Raw genomic sequence first — 20,455 nt, forward strand, 5'->3', positions numbered from 1 at the left:
TTATTATTACTTTATTTTAAGTTTTTCACTGAAGCAAAATAAATCTAAAATAAAAAGAAAACTCTTCAGATAGAACTAAATGTTTTGGAAATACTGCAAGGTGAGCAATGCTGGTGTGGCACTTCTAGGGCTGGAGCAGTCCCCTACAGATAGAAGCAGAAGGTTCACATTCCTTGTGAGGAAGGGATCACAGCTGGGGAGCATCTGGGCTTGTGGTGTTCAAAGGGAAAATCTGTTATACTTAGATAAATATATATATTGTGCCTAGCAGAAGACCTCACCTAAAAGATAAGAAAGCTGAGATGTTTTGTATTTTCTGCAGTTAATATGCAACTATTTTGTATAGACAGAAGAAGAATTAAAACCAGCTGGCCCCATCAGACATCAAACCAAGTAAAGAGCAGACTTGGCTTTAAATTCCACCTTCAGGTACAGGAGAGGACATGATTACAACTAGACTAAATACTAAAACCTTAAAATAACCAAAAAAAATACCATACAAATCCTCTCTACATCCATTTTCTGCATCTAGTCCTCTGGGCCCTTGCCTTTCATGAATAGCATCTGAAAATGATAATTTGAGCACAGCAGATGATGGATTTAAGAGACAAAACTCGTCATTTCATAGCTTGAGAGCTTTAGCCATTTTTTGTAATGGTAAGAACTATTGAGAAAGATTGACCTACATTCACGAAACATGTTCAGCTTCTCTGAAACTGCATTTTCTAAAGAATAAATGATTAGCTGAAAACTTGCTAGTGAAATGTTGCCTTCAGTTCTCTCCACTTAGTGAACCAGTTGGAAATGAGCCAGGCAACAGGAGCCTATTTTCCATCTGGCTAATGTTTTGGGGTTTTTTTTTTTTTGTCATTCACACTCAAACCCTGATAATGCATGCCAGTTGCTGGTTAACCTGTTTGCAAGAAGGCAGGAGATCACGATCTTCTACGCCACCTTTGAATGGCTACCAGAATAGTCATAAATATTGTATTATTTCTCTGGGGCAGAAGGACTCATTTGTGCAGGTTTCTCCTGGGAGGAGTAGCTGGGATAGGCCTATGGGTGCCACCTTCTTCCTTCAGGTTGTACCTCTAAAGTGCTCCTCTACCTTCGTAAACTCCTCAGACGCGCTGGCTGCGGGCCTTCATCGCCACCAAGGGCTGTGGCCCATGTCCGTGAGGCTTTCCTGTGCTCGCCCATTCTGTTATTCACGTGCCTGTCCCCTGCTCCGGCTCGCAACCAAGCACTCTCATTTCATCTCCAGCTCTGTTGCTCGTTGTTTCCATTTTATGGTGTTGTCCCACGTTAACGCTTAGAGCTGCTGTTTCCAGGCCAATAAATAAGTAAATAAAGAAACCCTTTATTAGCACCCTCTGGAAATATTACCTATCGTATACATAAAATCCTAGAATCTTCTATGGGTGATTTTTCCATTTAAGCCCAGTGGACTGTTCACTGGGCTGCTTTTATGTCTCAGTATCCCTGTCTGTTGATACAGTGAACAAAAGATCAGGCTGGGTGGTGAGGAAATACCTGCTTGCAAAGCAAACCTTTGATAGGGGGTGAAGTATGTCTCTCAGGATTTATCTTGCTCAAGCAGAAGTGGTTTTGATCTGAAGTGGATGAAGCTTGGATGTAGCTTGCAACCATAGAAAATAGGCTAAGTTATTTTTCTTGACAACCCCAGCATTAATGGTGTGATTCTGTCTAAGGTATCTCGACCCTAAAAGCCTGACCGTCATGCCGTCTCTCCTGTTTCAAGAGCGTCTTTCCACTGTGCTGTGGTTTCTGTGTGATTTTTTTTTCCCCCTCTAGCCTGGCAATGTAGGTCAGGGAGAGCTCTGTAGCTTTAAAATTCATATGGCAAGATTACACGGTAAATCGGACTATGTTAATGGTAAAGCTGTTGTTCAGTTGAAAATAAACAAAATGTTTATGATTCATTTTTTGCTGATATATGCCAATAACTCTCTGTGGTTCAGGTAGTGGCTGGTTACTCTTGCTGCGCTGGTGATGGGCTTGTGCCCGATTAGCAGTTACATAGGAGAGATGAGCATTTGTTGAACTCATCCAAGAACAGGTAGAATGAGGAAAATATTTATAACTCCCACTGGAAAGCTTCAACTGCTGCCCTGAATCCCAGCAGACCAGCTTGAGACTTCCTTACAGGGGGACATAGTGCAGTCAGAAAGCATTAAGGAAACGCGTGTTGTATGTGTAGCCAAAAACGAAAACTCAACAGTCTATATTCTCAAGAATACTGAGCAAGGATAGTACTTTCTATGCTGAAAAGCCTCTAAAAGCATGACAATGATTTACTGTTTTTATATCAGGATTTAGCAAACATGTGAGACTAATAGAAGTACTGAGAACTGAACTGCTGCTAGAGAAGTAGTCTCCTTTATTGGATGGTATTACTTGTAAGCTGTCATCGGATCTGAGTTTTTTTCAGTATGAATTACATTGATGCATTTAGGATGCCCAAGCATTTGATAACCATCGTGTTTGACAGGTTGGGCACATACAACTATGGCTGTTATGCTTCCATGTATATGGACATGCTCAAGAATATTTATTTTTTCTGAGGTGTCTCCTGTAGCTGCTTTGCATTCCCATGTATACATTTCCCAAGTGCAGGTTTTATTCATAAGCGTGCAAACTCTGTGGCACATGTCAGTACACTCAGAGCTCATCCACTGCTCGAGTTAGTGCGATCTCTACTGCTGCTGTCAAAGGCAAAGACCCTAATTTGGTCTGATTCCAGAATCAGGACTAGGTCACCAATCTTCTTACTGGGATTTAGAAGGCCCCTGAGTTTTTTTAGATTAGTGCTGGCTTTTTAGGATTGTGAGCTCAATCAGTATTAAAGAAGGTTGCCCCTGATAGAAACTGTGTCGTGTTATACAATGTCATTGACACTTGATGCAGATGTGTAACTATAGCATAGACATTGCTATGTATTCATCTAAAGATTTGAATTAAATACTTAAGAGAGAGGTGTCAAAAACTGATATTTTCAGGAATGGCAATACATTTCAAGGTGCTATATACAATAAATAGCAATGAGCTGACAAATTATAGTATCACTATGGTGTGAAAAAATCTGTCTTTAATGTATATCAAAATACTTTCTAATCCACTATTTTTTAATGTGGCATTCATATGTGCAGAGCAATATAGGATAGAGTTATAAATTAATAAATAGAAGTAGACATAATTATATTGCAGGTTTTATTTCAAGCTGTACATGCTGTCTGTAAGGTGCACTTTAAAACTGAGGAAAACGTGCTGATTTTCTGCAGTCAGTGCTCCAGGAAAGGTTCTCCATCTTATTCTTCTTTCTGAATGCTATCCACTTAGCTTCCTGGGGACTGACTTCAGTTGAGAAAAGATAGATTTGAAGAGATATGAAGGTACTTTTCTCCTGTGCTACCTTTCTTTCTCTTCTTTTCCTGGTGGAAACTGTGGAGGAAAGTTGATGGTGGGAGAGCAGATCCTCTGAAAATGCAAAATGCGAATCTGTAGAAGTGAAATGAAATTATACTTCTTTGGAATTACTTTTTACATTTATTTTCCCTGGGAAAAAACTCTCCACTTGTTTCCTTTTTTCTTATTTTTGGCTTCTCATAAAAGATACTGATTTGGTCAAAAAAAATTTGGAAATTTTCTGTCCTAAAATGCACCAATTCATTCTAGTATTCTCAGATTAACCCTTCAGGTCTTGACCAATTCTTTTCAGAAAAAAATAAGGAAAATGCATAGTGAATAGATGTTTATTTCATAAGCAGATACAAATACGCTTCTTACCGTATTGCTTCAGTTAAGAACTCTGATTGACTCTCCATAGATGGAGAATTTCGATGATAGGAAAATGATCCTTGCTGCTTTGCATTTGGAACTACACTGAACATCTACGTATTTGCACACTTGTAGATGCTTTTTTGCATATGCACACACACGTGCATGTAATTGTTCTGTGAATGAAAGAAAGGTTGTTAGTGTAATTTTAAATTATGAAAAATGTGTGTCACTGTGATTACTCCCTCCTCCCCCCCCCCCCCCCCCCCCCCCGAGATAAGAGTTCTTAATACAAAAGCGATCTTGGCAGCTTGCATATACTTGAGCGCTTTAACTTGTAAGTAACAACTACTTGTGAAAATAATGTTTTTCCAAGACTGGGCAAAATATTGTGTAAGATATAATTCCTGAGGAAGGAATGAGAATGGCTGTGTTGACAGGAGGCTGGAATTCAGCAATTCAGAGACTGACTTACTGCGTATGTCTCAGCTGGGGAAATTTGTGGGAAGAGAGTGATCACTGCAGCAAATAAAAAGTATTTCTGACAACCAGCCAATCGTTTACGCTTGTTTGTGTTACAAGAATAATTACAGAAGCTGCAATATGGGAAAGATAAAATTTCTACTTTGTGTATGTTCTTTATTTGTTGCCATATACATTTTAGCTTTTATGTGTGTTTTCCCTTCTGTTTGCACAGAAGAGACCACCGTGTAGGCTGTGCAATGTGAAACTGAAATATCTGCAAAAATAACTTGAAAAATGCGGTATAACTCCGGACTAGAACAGTAAAATAAAATACATTTAGTGGTTTGGACACTGTTGGAATCTTTTTCATGGTACACGTTGTAAACGAAAAAGAGGGCTAATATATCCCCACCAAAAAGAACGAGGGAAAAGGAGGAGGTTTGCAGTCACATGCCAAAACACATTATACCATGCAAGACTAGAGTAAGCACGCACATTTATACAGTATATTGTTAACAGCCATTGGAAAGTGCAAATGCTAATTAGGAATGTGAACCAGCTAACCTCAACATCATTTAAAGTCCAATTATTTCTACTGGGATTTCATGATACTAATCTGTTTGTCCTTGTTCCAGTGATCATGCCCACTGGAGTTATTATAGTAATTGTACTGAATTTAATGCCAGGCTAGCGCTAGTGTTGCATTGTTCACTGGCAGCTTAACAGCTTTTCTGAAGAAAGCAGCTATGTTGTGTTTGCATATGTATTCGTGCAGAAAGAAATATGCAGACGCTTCCATTTAAAATCCAAGTCGACAGCTGTGATAGCTGCTTGTCTTTCAGTGCTCCTTGACTGAACAGAAAGGAAGGGGAATTTTCAGTTCATTCGGGTGCCCTGGCCTTGTGGTTACTAGACAGTGGGGATGAAGGCTGTTGGTGGCAAAAATGAATCCTTTTATAGCTGTTTGGCTATAGGGCACTCTTTCTATCTTTGGGTTTTCCTTTGCCTGTAAAACCCTCTCTGCTTGTGATCTCTTATAATTGATTTCAAATAGCAGAGGCATACCTGCTTGCTGCAGATGGCTTCTTCCCCCACCCCTTGCTCAGCACTTTGTATACACATGAGACTGCAGCATTGTATGCAAGAATAGAACCACTCGAAAATGCGACACTTTGGAGGCTGCAGTAGCTTTAGTTTCTAGGAAGCTGAGAGGGCTGTTTTCTGCTCTTCAACCGCTCATCCTATTTCCCTATCAGTGAGAGGAAGGTAATCTGCTAGTGAGTAAAAATAGAGAATGGGAGTAGACAAAGCACTCTACACTTCAGTCAGGTGTATGGAGGGAAATGCGGTTAACCCTGTAGCATCTGCAGAGACACACGTGGAGATCACAGAATCAGAGCCCTGTTGGCCAGAGGGGATTTGGGGAGGGCAGCTGATCCACCTGCTCGTTTGAGCAAGGCAATGGCCAGCGCTAGATCGGGTCAGCTGTGGCTCTGCCTTGAAAACCTCCAAGAGTGGAAGTTCCTCAGCTTCAGTGAGAACCTCTTATCAGTGCTGCACGGCTCCTCCGGTGAGAAATGTGTAAGTGCAGAGTTGGATTCTGCCTGGAACAAGACAGTGTGAAAAGTCCTCCAGTGTAGATACCTTCCTGCTGGAATAAAACTAGAAGAGATGGTCAATCCAGGAGGAGTGTGGTTACCAAGCAAGTCCGAGTGCGTTGTTGTGGGAGAGAGTGCATCAGAAAGCAGTTGACACAGCTTTGCCGCCTTAAAGTAGGGGAACCTGCTGCTGGTGTAAAATCTCCAGCAGCCACTGCAGTTCCTTGTGGACATCACCATATACGAGGACCTTCTCACCAGGGCGAGAAGGGAACGGCACACACTGGAATACATTGTGCTATGTCTGGCTTCTGCACTGGCCCAACTCAGAGTGGTGCTGGGGCTACTCCTGCAGCACTTCCTGCTCTGCTTGCTGTAAGGGGAGATCTGCTTTCTGGATCCTGATATGTCTTACTGTAGCACAATTAGCTTCCAATCTGAGAAGTACAGTCCAGTACCTAACATTTGAAATACTCCTGTTCCCTCCCTTATATCACACTAAGTAGCAAGGATGGTTCCTGTGATCTTAGTAGCACCTGCATGACAAGGAAGCTGGTGTCACGTATCCCAGTGTTTGTTACTTATTTTCCATATAACTTTCCTAGGGGCTCATCACAGTATAGTAACATACGACGTTGACAACTTGATTGCTATGACCCAGGATATTACTTGGGATCCTGATGGACAAGTTGACTGTGAGTCGGTAACATGCCCTTGTAGCTCAGGCCAACAACAAACATCCTGGGCTTTGTTAGGCAGAGCGTTACCAGTAGGTTCAGGGAGGTGATCCCTCACCTCCACTCCACATCGATGAGGCCTCATCTAGAGTACTGTGTCCGAGATACGGACCTACTTGAAGCAGGTCCAGCAAAGGACCATGAAGATGATTAAGGGAGTGTCTTGGAGCATCTGACAAATGAAGAGAGGCTGAGAGAACTGAGACTCTGTAGCCTAGAGGTGAGAAGGCTCAGGGAGGATCTTATCAATGTGTATAAATATGTGATGGAGGAGTTGCAAAGAGGATGGAGCCAGAGTCTTCTCAGTGGTGCCCAGTGACAGGATGAGAGGCAGAGGGCACATGCTGAAACACAAGAAATTCTACTTAAACATTAGAAATGATTTATTCACTGTGAGGGTGGTTGAACACTGGAACAGGTGGCCCAGAGAGGCTTTGGAGCCTCCATCCTTGGAGACGTTCAAAACCCAACTGAACATCACCCTGGGCAGCCTGCGGTAGCTGACCCTGCGCGAGGGGGCTGAACCTGATGATCTCCAGAGGTCCCTTGCAGGCTCTGTAATCCTGTGATTATTTTCATGTGCGGTACTTATTTCGTGGCTGAAATGACAATGTATCTGTAACTAAAGCTTGCTTTTTTTTCTTTTAATAATGTCCGTTCATCTTATGTACATTATAGCTTATGAGTTTAACCATAATGAAGAAAAGCTTTCTCATTATGTTTTTTCACAAAGAAATATCGGGCATTGTACCCGAAAGTTCACCAGTAAGAATAATTGATTTTACAATAATCCTGTTATATATGCAGTGCTAAGATGAAGTACTTCATTGTTGAGTGCCTCATTTGTGATGATGTACAATGTGTTGTCTTGGTCCGATGATTTGGTTACAGCGTGCGGGATAGGGATGTGCTGGAGGGATAATGCCTGAAGATGATCCCTGAACTGGAGACGTCACCGACAAGTACAAGGGAAATGCATGTTTGTTCCGTCCTCCAGGTCCTTAGGCCATTAGCTGAAATATATAATTTTTTATGATCCAGTTTTTTCAATAGTGTTAACTATTTCCTTTCTCATTTTCAGTGCTGCTGAGCAATAGTCATTAGTGGCCAAGATACAAAAAGGGAGAGGGTGGATTAGGACATGGGGTGGGGGTGCACTGGGCAGAGTCCAGGGCAGAAAAAGATCAGGAATCCAGAAATGAAAGGAAAATTGGGAAGGGAGGTGTCAGATAAGGTCAGTGGTGCTGGGTTGCTGAGAGCAGGACAGCTGGGAGCTGGGCTGGGCATAGCTGGGAAGGAGGAGGCAGAGCAGAAGCCGTGTGAGAAGCTGACTTGGAGAATTCTGAACGTGGACTGATTCTGGGGAAGCCAATTAGGGGAACGGGAGAGCCTTTTGTAGCCTTCCGCCTCCTGAGGAGGAAGAGGCTCAGGTCCAAAAACAGAAGAGAAGCTGGCGAAGAAAGATGCAGTTTCTCCTCTCCCTTGCATGTGGGAATTGCTGGCGGGTGCAGATTTGCCAAGTTTACTGCTGTTGGCTCTTTTCACTGGGAGCCTGACCAGGAGGCTGTTTTTTCCAATTCTCACTTCAAATGAGAACCGTGGGTTTTATATAATTTCAGGGAAGCGCCTGTGAGAAGTACGGACGTTTTGCTCCCTGGCTTTTGTACTCGTCTATACTGTCCAAACTAGATTTTGTATTCTTTCAGTTGTCTTGATTTTTTTTTTTAAGCAAAGGGTCTCTCTTTTTCGTATCTGTATGTTTTATTCATCCCATTCATTTTTAAAACATACCTAAAAATACTTTTGGAGGAGACTCTCTCTGTATTTTTTGGAACAGCTCTTCATTTAGATAGATAATACTTTATAGCATGAACTTACAAACAATTTTTTTCGATCCACTCAAAACATTACAGACACTAAGCACACTTTCTGGACTGCTGAGAATGGCTTGACGTTTTTCCCGTTAAGCTGTAATTCATACTAACCAGCAGACTGTCGGTCTTTCATTCCCTTAGACACCAAAATGGTAGAAAGCAAAGGTGTAGGATGGATTTGGGAGCTGTATGAATTTATAACTGGACCTTTGTTTCTTCCACTTCTCTCTCTGACTGTCTGCCAAAGGAGTGATACCCATACCTTATCTATCATGCTTATTTAGGCACATGGTAAAATAAGAGCAATTAATAGGAGCATGGAAGGTCTGTTCATTTGCTTTAATTGTTTGTTCCTAACTAAAGCACTTAATTTCCTATGGGTTTATGCAGTTGTCTCCCCTTACTGTGATTTTGTGCAACGTTATTTTAGAAAATGAGTAAATGCTAATGTTGCATGTGTGCCTGCATTGGTACTAAGCAGCAGTGCTCTATGTACATAGATACACAAACAATCCTGAGGGGCTTTCTTTCGTTTTTGATGCAGCACAGCCCCACGCAACTGCTTCCTACAGTTCGCTGTTAAAACATCATACCTTGCAGCTGCTAGCTACTGTTTCTCAAAGCTGACATCTGTGTAGCTGCGTGGATCAGCGAGACAAAAAAGCTCCCGTTTTGGCTTTGTATGACTCTTAAGACAGGACATTGAAGTGTCACAATTCAAATACATGTAAATGGTGCAGACAGGTTGTTTCCTGAAGTGGGTATCATGTTGATATAACTTACTTCTCTCCATTCAGGATAACTACTTAGTTTGCTGTCAGGTAAAGCAAGGAATTCAGCAAAATATAGTGTAGCTTATTTCTAGCAGAAATGTGGCTGTTTTGGCTTGAAAGTTCAGACTTTGTTCCTCTCTGTGCATCAGTAATGGAGTTGTCCCTTTTATCTAATTACTCATCTCCATGGAGTTTAAACTATAAAGCCACCATCCTCTGTTTTTGAATTCCAAGTTTGGGACTTGAAGAATTAACTGAATGTTTATTTGAAATCATAGAGCAACTGAGGCTGCAGTTATGCTTCCTAATACAGGTTGAGAGCATGTGAAAAGGAGAATAAGGCTCTAGAGCTGCTTACTCAAGTGGTATAAGAGGACACAGTAAATGAAGTTAAGGCAATGCGCACCATTTGCAAGACGCTTCTGTGGCATGTTTTCCTTTCAGCTGAAGAACACTTGTTAGACTTTATCAACCTTATTTCTCAATTTCACCATCAATAAAACTGTAGAGGCTATTTCCCTCCGTCCTGTCTAATGTACAATCACATCTTCAATAGAAATACTGAATTAAATGTAAATTAGGTTATACTATGCAACTTACTCCATTACTTTTCATAATATTTTTGCTGAGTGTTAGACAGCAACCCTCAATTTTTTATTTTGCATTGGCTTGCTTACTACTTCTAAAATAGTTTGAGGCCAGCTCGGGGCTCTACCGTTCTGTTGGCATAGCTATGTCAGTTTGGATTGTGAAATATCCACACGCTGCAGCCAACATTGCTGTGCTGGCAACGTGGTATAGGTGCAGCTTAAATGACAGAAGAGCGTTTTTCTCCACTCCATTTATATAGCTTAGGCAGTTGGTGCAGGAAGAAGAATGCGGCATGCCCACGAAGGGGCTCTGATAAAATAGTTGTAGTGGCAGGGGTGCTGTAGAGTAGAGGAGACATGGATCCAGATGGCTGACCTTTAAAGAATGGCAGACTGTAATGAATATATGCCGTTTAACATGGCCACAAATGGTCACTGCAAAACACAGACAGAAGACAATAATCTCTGCAGTGTTCTGGATGTGCCCTCCTTATTTTAATGAAGATAAATTCTGAAGGAGTGCTCTGTCCTCTTTTGTCATTGGCTTCAGTGTTGCGTTTGAAGTAATAAGCGTATTTCCATTCGGCTTAAAATCATGTGTAACAGCTAAAGAAACTCTCACTGACATCAAGATTAAGCTAAAATATTTATGTATGCATATGCATGTGTATGTTTGAAATAAAGTGGAGAGCATGTTTCTTTTTCCTTCAGCTGAGATGTGCTCAGGGAAGCAGGAAGTGTCTGATGAAAGAGTGGCCCAAACACTTTTGAATTCTTTGTCATAACTAAAGAATATTAAACTCTGCATTGGAAGCTTATAAAAGGGACTCCTCTGCCTTTTTTTCTGAATTTTATTTTCAGTGCCGTATATAACACTGAGAACGAGGATGACCTGAATTTTTACTGTCCGGCCTAAGAGGTACTACGAAGGTTCTACTAAGCACTGTTGCTGTTGACAGTGAAAGATATATATGTTTTCATGTAACAATAGCAAAAAAAATTAATAAAATAAAATAAATGTTAGCAATAAAGAAGGTCAATGGAATGCTTACCCAATTGCATTCCATTGAGATGCTATACTCTTTCCATTGACTTCAGAAGATGGTGTATTGCATTTCCCTGTATATCATACAAGAAAGGATCCTGGAATTGGTCCACAGTGTCACTGAAGCAAGAAATATTTCCACATTCACCTTCTCCTCCAGTGGCTTGCCCTGGAGTCACAGCTTTGATAATCCACACCTGGGAATATTTTGTAATATTGTTTGTTCCTACTGTTACGTATAAAAAAAGCTGTTTTTTTGCTGAGATACAACCTCGGAATAAATGTGAAGTAGCAATTTCTGAAAGGCAGAAGAAATCTTCTAATTGAAACTTGAAACATGATGTCCATTGATTTATTTTTAACTCCACAACAGGACCTGAATGTTTATGAAAAACAGATTTGTCCCATTCAGCAGATTCTTACGAAGCTCTGGATCAGTGGGGTTTGAGAGATGGGTCAGTTTAAATAAGTCAATTTTGGGTTCCTGATTTGAGAATTAAACAGAAAAGGTTACATCACTTCATTTTGCAAGCATGATTTTTTTTTTTTCATTTCCCATAGAAACGGTCCAGAGGTCAAGTGCTATTCGACAAAGTGTGTGAGCATCTGAACCTTTTGGAGAAGGACTACTTTGGACTAACATACAGAGACGCAGAAAACCAAAAGGTAATACACAAACTTGGGTTGGCCTTTTCATATGCGGGCTTCAGATTTCCCCTTAGACACCCCTCCAAACAGTTACAAACAGTCCAGAACTTGTTTTTATCTTTCTTTCCAAGCCCCATGTATGTAGTTAGAGCTATTATTTTTTGTAACCGTTTTGTGCCTCCCGAGAACATCCCCTGCATTTCCTTGGCTTCCCCCTGTGTTGGCTGTTTATGACATGAAAGAACTTAATCATGTAGCTGATTCTCTTTCTAGTAGGATTTCTTTCATTAACACCATAGATGAGAGTCAGGTTTACTTTCATAGAACTATTGCTAAATATGTTATACTAAAATATGGCTTGTTTAATACTATGATTGGGATAAAGATAGGCAGGAGTTGATTCACTGTTGCTGCCAGCAGCTAAGATAAAAGTATGGCTTTAAGTCTAGACTTACTCTGTCTGTCAAAGGATAATTTTAAATTATGTTGTGCGTATGTTGATATTTTAGGGTTAATATTTTAAAAGAACCGAATACCAGAACTTCTTAGCAAACTGTGCCATAGCCCAGCAGAGTTTGCCAGATGGAGGTGTGCTGTGCTTGGCATGGCCTCAAAAGTCTTCCCTTAGGTAGCTGGAGCTATTGCTACTTTTTTAGCTGTTTGTGTCCTGTGAGAACATTTATATTTTCTAGGCTTCCCTTTGTTTCAGTTATATATGATACAAAAGAAATGAGTCTGCTTTTTGATTTTTTGTTTTTTTTCTCTCTTCCCCTCTATTTACAGACTTATAAATATGAGGTTTTTGTCCCTGATTCAGAAGATTACTTAAGCAGACACTCGGTCCATGCCAATTCAAGATAACACTTAAGCATATGCTTAATTTTGAGTTATGATTAAAGTTAGGAAGATGTGTAAGTGCATTTCCAAATAAATATGCTTTCCTGTATGGGGAACAAAAAAATGCATACATTATTAATGGGTGATTTAGAAGTGCTAAACATTTATAGATCACCAGTTACTCTACAGAGATAAATAGCTAAAAGAATAATTGACTGACACCATATTTATTGATCAATAACGTGCATATATTTCTGATGTCAGAGTACTTACTAATTCACCTCCATCCTCTGCCAAATGTCTTCCAGCCGCAATATATGCATCCACATCACATGTCACGTTTGAGAATAGAAATCCTAATGCATCTTTAATTTATTGGTGCGTAGTGTGCTTTCGTGCTCAAAAATAGTTGGAACTCTTTAAGCCCCGTGATTAGCACTACTAACTGGGTTTGGACAGCTGCGAGCTGGGTGTTTTTGTTGTGGGGGTTTTGTTGTGTTCTGTTTGTTTGAGATTTCTTTGATATTTTTGCTCTGATACATTTGTTTGTCTTTCCTTGGAGAAGGTGGAAGTTTCCTAGGGGAAGAGAACTTTTTGTTCTGGACTGTGTGACGCATTTTAAATACTAATTTAATTCCACTAGAAGACAGTGCAGGAGCACAGGGACTTCACCTCCCAATATCTAAGGGTGAGAGAAGTAGATACAAAGCAGGGTGATTCACATATTTTAAGCTTTGGCTGGAGCTGAAGCAGCAAGAGGCAGCAAGCTGCAGACCCTCTCCAGAGGGTTTGTGTTTCGGTCAGCAATGCTCCTCAGCAGCCAGAGAGTAGTAACATGTTGCCATGATGATTTCCAGCCTCCGTGGCAGGATCTTCTCACCTAGCCAGCAAGTTCTGCACGGCGCCTCAGTGGTAATTCTGCCTCTGGTCTCTGCCGGTGCCCTGTGGTAATCCCGTGCGCTTACGCTGGGTTGCAAATAGGGACGTGTCCTGTGCCATGCTTACTGACAGTGTAACAGGACTTTTCAGCACGCTCAGCCCTTCAAGGATTAAATCAAAACAACTTCTTGACAGGCTTGTGGAAATCTAATTGGCATTTTCCCAGAAGATACTTTGGGAAAAGGTTTCTGTGGATTGTTTTGTTTTTTAATTTCAAACCATTCAGCCCTTGAACTTCTGGGACAGTTAATAAAATCCTGATTCTACCCAGGGCCATATGTTGAAACTAAATGTTAATCCTGCCTACTGCTGTTCCAAAGAGAAAGGGACGGACCTTCAAGTTTTCTAGGATTGTCTCATAGCACTGTTTTAAAAATAATGTATATTGTATTTTGTAATTCAAATTGAAAAAGGAAACGTTTTCTTTTCAGAATTGGTTGGACCCTGCCAAGGAAATCAAAAAGCAGATCCGAAGTAAGTTTGATATCATTTGTGTGTTTTATTTCAGGAGATCTGGAGAACTTTCATGCTGGTGTATCCAGAGCTCAAAATCTGAAAAAAATATGTCTCCTTCCAAACTATGATGTGTGTTTGCAAACATATCAGACCTCTTTTGAGCCAAACTGGGGGACAAAGATGGAGAAGAGATTCCCTGGCAGCCTAGTGAGACTTCTTGGACACCAAACAGCCAGTTTCACTAGTTGGCTCTTACACTTGTATAGGCTTATTCCCAAGTTGTTGGGGTAAATCAGAACTCCTAGGTCTTAGTGATCATCTCACCAGGGTCTTAACATCGGGGGCCCAGGAGCTCCTGGTTTTTGTCAGTTGGGAGCACTCACCCACTGCTGACACTAAGACACAGCCTTAGTTTCTCAGTCAACATGGTCTCATAAGCAGTGAAGGGTCAGCTCATGCAGACCTCACAGGCAGGCTGGATAGCCATTTCCACGTCTGCTCTGATCCTCAGTCGCGACAAAGGGAGAAAACTGATGAAGACCCCTGTGTAGAGACTTCACTATTGAAATGAGTTGCAATAGGATTTGGCAAGTACCAGTGGCGCTGCTCTCAGAGCTGTCACGTTAGTTGATTTATTACATTCACTGCTTAGCTGCAAACCTTAGTCCTGAGGTCAGTAAACCCACCAAACTTCTGCTCAGGCACTAAGACAGGCCCGATTAGGTCATTCCTCCCAGCCCGCAGTTGCAACCTGCTATATAAGCCCTGGAGGCTCAAAAACAGAGTAGGGGCCAAGGACAAATTCTCTCTGAGCCATAAATAATGCACATGGTCTAAATGGTGATGTCATTTCATTGCACCACACAGAGGAGGCTGCCCAGCCGGACACCTCTGCAACAGGAGCGCTCTTCTCCCCGGCACGTGGCTCGTATAAATACCTCACCCGCGAGATGCCAGGATGTCCCCATGGGAGATGCTAGGAGATTTACAGGATAGGCTGGAGGGAGCATTGGCCCCTTCTCCCCAGCTTCAGAGCAGCACGAGAGCTGCGGGAGAGGAGCAGAGCGCCTCCTCCCTGCAGTGAAGCTGTTTTCGGCCACTGTGGTCTATTTCAGAGCTTAAATTTCACGTTCTTCTGCTGCATCCCCTCCCAAACCTCTGAATTACAGGAATATTTTCGGTATTTTGTCCCATAAAGAGATCAGACAGTTACTCAACATCATAAAACATGAAGTTACATTACTGAAAACAACTTGACATTTGCAGAGATGCAAACACCTAAAGTTTGACCTTCAGCAATGTAACCTTAGGGGATTAGGCCACAGATATAAGTTATTTCTTTGCATTACCGCTGTTTAGATCATATCCGGAAACACTGTTAATATCCCATAGTAAATAGCACTCCATCTAAATTTAGCATCTTTCTTCTCTGCATTTCAAAAGCTTGAACTCTGCTCCATAAATGACCATTGAATTCACAGAGAATCAGTCAATTTTCTGCTTCACGTGAATATTTTAAAAAGCTCAGTTGTTAAATTTAGCTGTCTGCTGCATTAGAAATTCAAAAATGTCTCAAAGGAAAACCGTGTCAAGGCTGCCAGGCTCCAAATGTGACCTACCTTTTTTTCCTCTCTCTTCTTAAAGTGGGTGAAATGTTTGTGTGTATAACTTTTTTGGCAGGAAGAACTCAGTAGTTTTGTGTCTGCACATTTTGTGAATAATCCCTTCTAGCAACTGTGCTTTACAAGCAAATACACCCAGTAGTTTTGTTGGATCGGGCCTAGCAAAAATCACTTTCCTCTCCAAAATTCAGAGGGTTAATTTACACTGACTGGAAAACTTCCTCAGTTACTATGAGCAACTGCACCTTTCCACCAGTATTATTTTCATTACAAGTAAATGATCTGCAATAACAAATAATCAAGTTTTGTGTTCCATTGTGTGCCTTTTTGTAATCTACCAGAAGGGTGGGTCTGGAAAGTGCTGCAGACCTTGATGAGTCAAATTATGTTGATTGTCAATGCAAGTAAAACAGTTCAGCTTCAAACTCCTGATGTGAAATGCATTTAATATGTGCCCAAGCCATGAGTTAGACAATGAAAGGTTGTGACAGCGAGAGATTAACCAGGGCAGAAAAGTCTAGTCCTGGACTTGACGCAGGGGCCGGTTGTATTTGTAGAAGACGACAGTGATAATTTGCTTGCTTTATAGAATTCACCTTACAAGTTTGGAACAGGAGAACTTTGGAAAAGTAGGACTCTTGCACATGGCAATTTTCATGAATGGTAAAAAGAATAAAAAATTGCAATCCTACTAAACGTTGACTGAGTGGTAGAAGACTCAGAGATCCATGCTTCCATGGTAAACAAGCAGGATTTCGTTCCAGCATTTGACAAATTAAGCTGTCGCTGTGTATAAGGCCTCCGGTTTGCACCCCATTAGTTTTAACTCGCTGACTTGAACAGAGGTATGTTGTGCAGAGAAGGCCTCTTACTCTGTTATCGTGGCCAGCCGTGCTCCCAAGGGATATGCGATAGGCTTAATTTATTTCGCGTGTGCCAGAGGCCAGGTACATATTTTCCAGCAGCGGCCTCAAAGCCCCCCTGCCCTCTGCCGTGTGTCCAGTCGCAGGGCTGGCCCTGCTCAGCGCCCGTTCCCAGATGGGACATGTCCCACCCTCGTTGCTGGCCAAATCTTCATCCCATAGGCTTTTATGGCACAAAAAAGTGGAAAAGGTCCTCAGATGGAGGAACCCCAATGTGTCACCATGAGCCGAAATCCTAATGGTAAATGTCGGTATCTTTTAGCATATTCAGCCTGTTTTCTGTGGATGCATGGAGGGCCATCGTAAACGGGGCTTTGCATAGGACAGAATTTCCTTGTAGTCCCTAAATGAACGCTCCCAAGCATCTAAATAGGAAAACCTTACCGAATTTCCAGGCAGCTCTGAAACTGGTGTTGTCCAATTAGAAAAGCTTCAGCATTCTTTTACTGTCGAGCATATAAGCTTTCTTTACTATGAAGTGTATCAGATTGACCTTCAAAACCTGGATTCATCAGGAGGTGCAAGGTGCCTGTGAACTGAAGATCGTGAAAAAGCCCACCCCGTAAGGGTTATAAGAAAGAGTCCTGTTTCTCAGAGTTCGCAAAGCACTTTCTCATTACACAGCCAATATGAGTCTTTTCAGAAGGAGGATTTACATTTTTTTTTAATTTGTGTTTTGATGTCAATGCACTTTAGAAAAGTGTCAGATTACCATGATTTTGGTTTGTTGACTGCAGAAATATTGTGGTTTAAGTGACAGAAATACGTACAGAGAGGTGTATCGCGTAACAAAAGCTTAGATGAAAAGGTCTGTTACTAAAATATCAGCACGTTGCTCGTTAGAACATTCCAGTTTGGGGGTTTGTTACTGCTTTTTGTTTGCATTTGAAACTAGCATAACCTGTCCCTTTTTTTCAGAATAGCTTTTATGTTTATACTGTTATGTTTAATTCTTTCTTAGTTTTAGTCTTGATGTGCTTTACCACACTGGAAGCTAATCTTCCGGACAAATTTTACAAAATGTTTGCCGTGATGCAAACCATCATCCCATGAGTCACCTAAACTTACTGACCTTCCTAAACCAGAATTGAAGGCCTTTATTCAGTTCTGGCCTCTGTGTTTGTCCCTGCAGTTTTGTCTACACGGTAGTTTATGTCTGCTGAAGACAGGAGCTATGTGCTGAAGCAGCACTCGGTGGCGGTGCTGAGAAGCGTTTATGGGCAGATAAGAGTTCAGGACCGCGCACGTGACTGTCGTTACGCGCTGGAAGCCCGTTTATGCACTAGTTTGCAGTGCTTCCAGTGCCTCCGTGTTTTGGATTATTTGTTTTTAAAGTTTGTATAGGCTGCGTTTTCAGATTGTTAATTCCAGGAAGCGTTTTTCTCGACTGATTTTTTTTTTTTTAATTGCTGCTCCCTTAGGCTCTCTGCTTCAGTGAAAATCTTACTAAATAAGAAAAGAGCTGTAAGATCTGGGCTAATACTGTAATTGTGAGGAGAAAAAGTAATATCTTCAGAAGAGTATACAGGAGAAAGATACTACATTCTATTTTTATGAATTTCTTAACTGGAGTATTTTCAAGTCTGCTAGTAATCTAACAGCATGAACATCTCCGTTTGCGCTTGCGGGGTACTTTTAGTAATCCTGTGCTCTTTTCCAGGTGGTGCTTGGCAGTTTGCATTTAATGTGAAATTCTACCCTCCAGACCCTGCCCAGCTATCTGAAGATATTACCAGGTGTTTAAAACATTAAATACCTTTCTAGAAGGGGCTTAAAAGCCTCTTCTTGATAGTGCTTACACTCTAATTATCTGAGTAAAGGAATGTTTTGCATTGCAGTTGGCTTCCTAACTGTTAGGAGCTTATGGAAAATATGTGATGCTTTGGCAGAAAAGAGACTACGAACAGTTTTTCGTGCTCTGAGCTAAGAAGACTTTTGCTTTTCCATAACTTGACCCTAAAATCAAGCATTTCCAGTATACGTATTCTTGGGAGTTGATTGTATTTTAAATACTCACAAAGATACCCACTGCCCAGTCTTGCCAGTGGTAGCAAGTTTTTATTGTCAGTAAAATCACAGCTATGAAAGGAGAGAATGGGGATAAGAATAAGCATGCTCTAAATTTTTATATATCCTCTCACTAGGTATGCAGCTGATGCACACAGTATAATGAATTTGGCACTAATAGATGGCTGCTTCTTGCTGCCCAGCGGTCACTTATCTCTGCAGGCTGCACCTCCGCTGTCTGTTTTAGTAGTTAAATTGCAAGCACAAACAAAAAAACCTCACTTGGTTTTCTCCTTGGTGTAACATAAAAGGCTTTCTAAGCCCTGAAGAGTTTTATGCAATGGGCAAGCTGTTCCTGAGCCCATTTTGCAGCCTCTTGGTATTTTTAGCCATCTGTTGCTTTGTGGACTAAGGTAGCATTTAGATAAAGCCTTCAACGTAGGACAGAGTTCCCCTGCACTAGACAGTGGAATATACTATATACTGAATAATTGAATATGTGTATTGAATATAATATAATGAAATATAACAAAAAACAGTGTCCCAAAAGTTCATAGTTGAATAGAGGTAAAAGGAAAGTTTGGGAGAAAGGAAGGATTGCTTTCTTTCTCATGTACAATTGGGTTCAACACACAGAGGTTATCTCTGCAGTATGGGACTTAGGAATATTTCCTAATTCCTGGCTTTGGGTGCACATCCCAGTCCTCTGTCAGCTCCATACTGGGGTAAGACCTGGATGTGAAACCAAAAATTATACCTCACCTGAGGACTAGACCACACTGACATCAGGCATGCAGTAAGACTTGTGGAGTCAGGAGGTCTGTCTCACCCTTGCAACTCCTACGAGAAGTCCCTACCTCAACCACAAAGCCAGCAAACGTTATTTTTGAGTTTTTCTGATTCCTTCTACCTCATGGTTTCTTGCTCTGCTCATCACAGTGTTTTTAAGAGCACTTACTATTTAAATGTATTTTTGAGAAAGCTCCATAACTTATTAATGAGATGGCTTTTTTTTTTTAATTTCTTAAAGTTCATCTACCCTTTAAGAATCAGTATTTGGTTTTGCTTTTTTCTCCTCAAATAAAAAAATTATCACTTAACTATATATCTAAGTTTTGTTTATTAATTTATGTATTACAGAAAATTCTTACGGTTGTTAATCAAATGAGCAAAACTGCCCAGAATAGCTGTATAAAGAAAGAAGCCCTAGCATGTTTAATGAGGGTTTCTTCATCTAGAACACAATTGGTCCTTAAGCAGAATAGCAAAATTTTATTATGAAATGTCCATGCTGCTTTATAAATATAAGATTAATTAATTAAGGCTTGGTACCCACAGCTTAGGAAAGATTTTATTTTTTTATCTTTATTAACACCTGAAAAGCCTTATGCTCGGGCATTCTCAGCAAGTTAGTAGCAGCAGCAGAAGGGAGATGTTCTTGCCACTCTTTGGGCCCAACCTCCTTTTCCAAAAGTGCTGGAAGAGGACTTTCTAAGTTGTTACCGCACTCTGTTGCAGGTACTACCTCTGCTTGCAGCTGAGAGATGACATTGTTTCTGGTCGACTGCCCTGCTCTTTTGTCACGCTCGCTCTCCTGGGCTCCTATACTGTGCAGTCGGAGCTTGGCGATTATGACCCCGATGAATATGGCAGCGACTACGTCAGTGAATTCCGCTTTGCACCAAACCACACTAAAGAACTGGAAGACAAAGTCATTGAGTTGCACAAGAGCCACAGGTAAGCAGAGAAGGTAAATTGTCACCTGCATGCAATTCCATCATGAAATATTAAAATCTGCTGCAATGTCTTGCTAAATTGATAGCACTTGATAGTTTTAGGACAAGACTCCTCTCCATTTATTTGGTTGAAGAAGAGATTTGCAGCAGAGCTTTAGCTCTGATATATACCCAGCTGTCTAAGGGATACAGCTTTAGTTCTTTACAGAATGAAAATGTTTTGCAAGCACTGAATTTTATTTCAGGCTATGTTTCCTTAACATTGGTTGCTTTTCCTCAGGGGAATGACACCTGCAGAGGCTGAGATGCATTTCCTGGAGAATGCCAAAAAATTATCAATGTATGGAGTAGATCTCCATCATGCCAAGGTATGAACTGTAGTTCTTTAAGCTGGGAGCCCACAGTGG

The 20,455-nt window shown here is 41.1% G+C and overlaps 1 protein-coding gene across 30 annotated transcripts in view; it reads left to right on the forward strand.

Annotated features, from left to right (window-relative positions):
- The window catches only part of EPB41L3 (erythrocyte membrane protein band 4.1 like 3), a 151,468-nt gene that overhangs the window by 95,498 nt on the left and 35,515 nt on the right, over positions 1–20,455 (forward strand). For all 30 annotated transcript variants that reach the window (XM_068932236.1, XM_068932250.1, XM_068932248.1 and 27 more), the window contains 5 exons: positions 11,442–11,546; positions 13,736–13,778; positions 17,966–18,041; positions 19,831–20,049; positions 20,329–20,416. In XM_068932236.1, the coding sequence (XP_068788337.1) occupies positions 11,442–11,546; positions 13,736–13,778; positions 17,966–18,041; positions 19,831–20,049; positions 20,329–20,416 (531 nt within the window). The remainder of the gene's footprint in view (positions 1–11,441; positions 11,547–13,735; positions 13,779–17,965; positions 18,042–19,830; positions 20,050–20,328; positions 20,417–20,455) is intronic.

This window comes from Struthio camelus, chromosome 2 (genome assembly GCF_040807025.1).
Source record: "Struthio camelus isolate bStrCam1 chromosome 2, bStrCam1.hap1, whole genome shotgun sequence".
NCBI lineage: Eukaryota > Metazoa > Chordata > Aves > Struthioniformes > Struthionidae > Struthio > Struthio camelus.